At 34.0% G+C, this 6,446-nt stretch overlaps 1 protein-coding gene across 1 annotated transcript; it reads left to right on the top strand.

The window, feature by feature from the left end:
- Positions 1-624: 624 nt before the first annotated feature.
- Positions 625-5,595, top strand: LOC146160306 (uncharacterized). Its single transcript, XM_083384924.1, has 13 exons — positions 625-729; positions 812-886; positions 1,059-1,187; positions 1,620-1,670; positions 1,765-1,873; positions 2,594-2,749; positions 3,616-3,673; positions 3,828-3,982; positions 4,054-4,099; positions 4,214-4,439; positions 4,648-4,688; positions 4,754-4,914; positions 5,504-5,595. Exons 1-13 carry the CDS (start codon positions 625-627, stop codon positions 5,593-5,595), a joined length of 1,404 nt encoding a protein of 467 aa, XP_083241050.1.
- Positions 5,596-6,446: the final 851 nt, after the last annotated feature.

A 6,446-nucleotide genomic window follows, 5' to 3' on the forward strand; every position in this document is an offset into this window, starting at 1 on the left:
CGTATGTTGATCGATGTATGCATGTACGTCCAATACCTGGTCCTGCAAGGCCTGCTGACCCAAGCATGCAGTTAAAGACAGCTATTTAACAAACGTCGTTTGACTCATCTCAGGAAGTTGGCATCATCGCGTCAGCGCTTATGACTTTTACTACTTATGCAATAAATTGATTGTCAATCTGGACAACCAGCGCAAATAGTACGGCTTTAGGAATAAGGTTTGTACAATCTAAAGATCCTAATTGCCTATTTCCGTAACGTTGGATTTGGTGAATCGAAGACTTTATCAACCAAAAGTCATTATATGCCAGATTTGACACGTGCGCTGTTTATCAGCAAATCGCGAGGCAACTCGTTGACACCCCACAGGTTCTCGCAACTCGTTGAGACCCCGCAGGGACATCTCTACGACAAAAAAAGGTCCAAAACAATGCACTGGTGCGATAAACGCTTATCTACGGGTTGGGATTATTTATTTTGGTTTGTTGGAGTTGTTGTTGTTCCACTTGCACGTCAAATTGAAAAAAAGAACCCTAAGTCAATTAAACTGTAAAAAGGATCCAAAGCCATTTAAATTGTATTTCAAACATGCTGCGTCAATTTTTAGCAGTTGTTAGTCAACAAGATGGTTCTCTATAGCAAATCTAAGCCACCGTCGTCCATGATTTCTATAACGAGAAGTGGGAAAGTCATGTCTCTGGAAAAATGGAAAACCGATTGGTTTCACGAGGTAGTAAACCTGTGCACTTGTGCAGTGTGCACAGCTCTGTTTAAAGAACCTATACAAACGTAAACCTTGATGTATTTTCTAGATAAGTGAACTCTTCCATGTGACTACAGATCAAGTGTCTGGCCCAAACTGTGCGTCGAAACCAACCTTTGAAATAGTAAGCAACTTTAATCATATATGTGCGTTGTAATGCTTTGTATTGCTTTAACCTATATTAACGACATTTTCTTTTAGTCCGTTTACTTCTACATATTAGTTGAAAATATTAGTTGAAAAATCATGTGATTTATAAAGCGATAACATTAATAATAAATTGGTTTGTATTTCAGGTTCGTGCAATTCAAATTAAAGCAAAGTTATGTACGGTTTTATCGTTGATTGAAAGATATATCCGAGGTCAATTGTTGTCTCTCAACCCAGGTGGAAAAAAGCAACAGTTGTGCAACGCAAATACTAACGTGGGTATAATGTTTATTAACTGATCGGCATATCCCAGGGCAAACTACTTTCAGCATTACACATATAGTAAGATTTTTAGGATGCAATTTAATACCAATGTTTGATTTTTAAAAGCTATTCAGCTAACGTAGCAAACCAATAAATAAAACAATACCTGAGCATTATCTATATGAGTGAGTTGTTTTTTGCGGATAAAGCAAATTGTAAAACTGATAACAATGTAAAATGTTTTATTGTAAGCTTATAATTTTATAAGATAGCCGAATTGATGGTATTATCTCGATATATAACAGTGCTTTAACTGAACAAAAACGATTCGATTCTTGGGTAATTTTGCACTGTGTTTGAGCACAAAAATGATTTTTAACCCTTGTTCAAACAAAAATATTTTTGTTGAACAGAATTCAAATAATAATTTCAACGATTTTCGTTTTACGGACAACGCGGGCGTAATGCCTTGGACCATGGTAAACCCAAATGAGGTAAGAAAAACTGAAATTCAATAAGAGGAACATTTCTACTATTCAGTGCAACTTCCTGTATTTGTAAGCGACGTGCATTTTCTTTGACTATTAGGTATGTCCCATTGATTCCAAATACCAAGCACGTAAGCAAAATATGAAACAATCCGATGATGGCTTAAAGGAAGTGGATCAGCCACCGCGTTTCTCCCAAATTCTGAATGGTACGAGACATTAGATTTATTAGTTTGAAAGACTTGTACAACATGATAGTGTAACATCACTTACGTTGCGCTGACGTCATCATATTTCTTGTACCCAATCTTTATACATACACTTTCGTAGTCTAGCAACTTAATAATGACAGCCATGTATTCGTCATTTTAAATATTTTCATTTAACGTGAATGTGTTAGACACCATTAAATAACAAAACATAATTCGAATTAGCACTCGAAGCCTCATGTAGTCATTTGACCCGCAACTCGGTCGAAATTCTCGTTATATGAATTGTCCAATAATGCATTATTATTATTTTTTACCCAGTTAGTACAAATGCGACGTAATAAAATGTAAAATAACACCGTGAATTTGAAAATACAGATTGATGTGCAATTTTCCGAATTTACGGTACTTAATTGAATATAAAACGATTACTTTACTAGTTTTAGTTTTATCCGTTAATTTTCATTTTTTTTACCTGCTTTAGTTTTGTCCGTTATCCGTGGTTCTTATTTTGTAAAAGGCTTCTGTGGAAAAACAAAAACTGTTTTTTTCTACTTGATACTGTTTTTGTCATATTTTATGTAATAAAGGCCAATTTGAATAGTTTGTTTAAATTATTATCCAAAATAAGGTAGTATTCAACTTCTTTTTAAATATTTGAAAATGGCCATTTTGCACTGATCGTTACGCGTTTGTATGTGTAAAATTTTTATTTTGCAGGAGAGTTTTTCAACCAGTCAAAAGTAGACGAAGAAAACCCTATTAACAAAACAGATAGGCTGGTAAATCATGAAGAAAATATTTCGAAAAAGCGCAAACTTCCATTGGATGAATCCTGTGTAAAGAAAATCAGAAACCTTTGTGGTGGCGATAATGGTATATGCATTTTATATAATGTAACCCGCGGCTCCATAGATGGGGTGACAATGCAATCTTGCGAGTTTAAAGACTTACTATAAGAAATAAGAAATATTTGCCGGAATATTTGCCGGCAGGCCACGAGGCCATAAACCCAAAAAACACTTTTTGTTTAATTTAACTAGGCTAACGTAAAAACGTTTTGCGTTACGCCCGAATTAACTTTCCTTCATAGTTTGATCGAGCCTAATTTGAGAGAAACGAAAGGCGTTATTCGTCCATACACTCCATCACTTCATAAATTAGCAGTTAAATCGATACGGTATGTTTTTGCTGAACTCAGCGTGAATTTTTTTAGTTGTTAATGTAAGCACAACGATGATCATAGCGTCCCTCTTTAAGTTACAATTTTTGCGACCGACATGAAACTAAATTAACGATAAAATGCATGCACTTCTCCAAAGTTATTTTTACACTTTCAATAATAGTTTTAACATGTGGCTTTTCTATCGCAAGTAACATTCCTATGTAAATCTTTTTTGTGTGCTAAATGTGAATCACGTCTCCTAACTTTTAGAGTTTGCCAAAGTAAACCTAATACCGATTTTTCGTGTTTCGCGCGAACGCTTTAACTCCTTAACAGTCGAATGGGCGCATGCACTCAATCATAATTGGTATAGCATATTTTTCAAGTAACTGATTGGCCAACTATGTGGTGGGCGAAGAGAGTTTGCATTTTTTACCATCTAATATTGCATTACTACTGACAATAATTAAATAAAAATAAACTGTGAAAAAAATAAGCCGATTTATGTGTTTTGTATGTAATTTTTGTGTCTTAATTTTGTAGTTTTGTTTCCTAATTGTATATTTTTATTTGTTAGGTCTTCACATAACCGCTTCAAATTGCAAGCTCGGTCTGAAAACAGCAACAATACCCAGGTTATAACATAATAAATCATTACTGTTTTTAAATAATATTATTCCGAAATATACGTAGCGCGTTTCTAGTCTCACAAACGTTTAACTACTACGAGCATTTTTACTGTTACAATAATTTCATGTTTTTTAACATATTTATTCATATTTTTATCAGAGACCAGATTCCGACATTCAACGATGACTTGTTTTCTTTGTTGGATCAAGAAGAATCTATTTTAACAACAACAGATGTACTGTCTCCTAAAAATATAACTTATAAATCACTTTCAACAACATGTTCAAAAGGAAAAAACAGCACACATCTTTTTGGTAGCCATCCAACTCTAGTTACTTGTAATTTCAGGCTTAAAAAGGTATAATTACCATTTTTTTAATCTTAGAAATTCAAAACTACAATGAAATCCAAGTAAAGCCAGTCCAATTCAGGTAATATTGCGCTATGTATTTAATAATTAAAAATGCTTGCCGGATATAACTATAGTTGTGATTTGTACAAATCATTCCACTCGCTCAGAATTCTAGAATTTAAATTACTTTCAGACAAAAACGCAAGTACACAAAACATCAGAAGAAGGTGCAAACTGATATTGGAACCGAAAATCAAGGTGGCGAAGAAAACGATTATCACAAGCCACCTCTTCCATACAACCAACTTATCTATCTGGCTTTTAAGCAGCATCACTTTTGCCACTTAACAGTGCGAATGATTTACAAGTTTATTCGGCAATGGTTTCCATATTACGAGAACGCAAACCTAACATGGCAGGTAAAAATGTGAGATAAATTGGGAGAATACATGCTCCTTGGCAGTATATAAACACCGGTTAAATGGTTCTACCACCAATTAACCGTATTAACAATTTATAGAGATTTAATTTTGAGCTTCCACACAGTGTTACCTAATTTATTTACCTATACTTCAATTAATTACACTCCAAAGCCTTTTATAGCCAAGTTTTCTTTTTTTTTTTCAGAATGCAATTCGACACCAGCTTTGCTGTTGCAAAGACTATGAGTAAGTATTAATAAAAATAAAAATATTTTTTTGTTACCATTTTAATTTCCTAATTGTTCTACTAGGAAGATAATTTTGGACCCTGATTCGATTGCTGAAAAGGGTGGTAAATGTGCATGGAAAGTAACAAATCAGACAGCTCTTAAAAAACTGGACGACGACCTCGTAACACATCTCGAAAAAGCCGATGTAATTTCTGGTATAAAGAAAGGAATGCTAAGCATTGGTAAGCAGATATTTGTTCGTCATCAATGTTTTCTACCGGCTCGCGGCATATTTCCTTAATCAAGATAAAGCATAGGTGAAATCCTTTCGGGTGCAATTCCAAACTAAATTTTGATGAATTTTAAACTGACATACAATTTATTAAAGCCACTACAGTTTTTGTTTCATATAGCTATTTATATTTACTTTGTTTACCAGTTATCAAGTTAATAAAGTTCGACACAAAGCTTTATAGGCCCGCGATTGTCAGGGCCTTCTGGCCTTAAAAAAAAGACTGGTGTCCCATGATTACACCTTTAGTCCTTTAAGCGTCACCTATATAACCTTTAAATCTGTATGTACATCGAAAACACATGCGGTCCGGGTATAAAATGATGTCCTAATTTTGCTGACTTAATTATTATTAAACAAATAAAAACTGAATTGTAGATTCTTCAAGATTATATGTACTCGGAAGAATTAACCGCGCGGCCAGCATCCGTTGTTTAGTGATTTTCACAAACAAATGTGAAAATACTGTTGTTGTTGTTTTTTCTTTTGTACTCATTCAACATGTAGCCTAAATACCTGTATGTGGTTTTATGTTTTAGAGCGTTTTCAACATATATTTGCCGACACAATCCACAGTATTAACTCAAAGAAACTCGACGAAAATGAAGGCATCTCTCAATTACTTGTTTAATTGTTTTGTTGTGTATTGTACAAGTGTTTGCTTTATTTATAAAACTATTTATGTCATTAAATTTTTAACCCATATTTTGTGAATTATGAGTGGATAATTTGTTCCCCCCCAAAAAAATAAAACAAATAACAAGTAAACTTTAAAATTGTGATGTCGAAGCGCCTTGACTTATAGGCAGGCTTGCCATCCCGTCCTTATTTGTAAGATTTGTTTGTATTTTAAAGGGCAATGTCTTAGAAAAAATGATTGTCCTTATTTCTAAGAAATGTCCTTTTTTTGTCTCGAGTCCTTGTTTTGTCTTATGTTCAATAATTAGAAAAAATACTTCCGATAAATTAATTTAGGAGAACCCGAAGCGCAAGAAGTCTTCTTATATTAACAATATGACGTTCAGACAAAACAACACAGCAAAGAGAGATCTGTGAATTTTATTCGAAATAGATTACGACAAGAATTACCTGAATAAAATATGAACTTGAGTTACGTTTAATTGTTTACAATGGATTAGGGTTAACATTCAAAATGCCGTTTGGACAAACCAGCATTTTTGATAAAATGTGGCATGGCTCGTATAAATGCAACGATTTGTTTAAAAACGTGTTTCGTTGTATGAAAATTCGCGACTCACTTCTCAAAGTTTGTCGATATCTTTTAATAAATTTTATTTATTTATATGAGTATAAAAATACGCACAAAGTGCAAAGCGCAAGAAATTCAAACATCGCATAAGGCAACGGTTCCCAAACTGGGTCCGCGGACCAAATGGGGTCCGTACAGCAGTTTCAGAGGGTCATAAAGCATCTATTATGCTGTACTACCTGCTATCAGCGAATCGTTCGCATTAGTTAGAA

Source organism: Ascidiella aspersa, chromosome 3 (assembly GCF_963924565.1).
Source record: "Ascidiella aspersa chromosome 3, kaAscAspe10.2, whole genome shotgun sequence".
Classification (NCBI taxonomy): Eukaryota; Metazoa; Chordata; class Ascidiacea; order Phlebobranchia; family Ascidiidae; genus Ascidiella; species Ascidiella aspersa.

Coding starts and splice junctions, on each gene's coding strand:
- LOC146160306 (XM_083384924.1), top strand. CDS start 625: ATGGTTCTCTATAGCAAATCTAAGCCACCGTCGTCCATGATTTCTATA. Junction 3,674..3,827: donor AAAACAGCAACAATACCCAG/GTTATAACATAA, acceptor TATTTTTATCAG/AGACCAGATTCCGACATTCA. Junction 4,689..4,753: donor TGCTGTTGCAAAGACTATGA/GTAAGTATTAAT, acceptor TTGTTCTACTAG/GAAGATAATTTTGGACCCTG.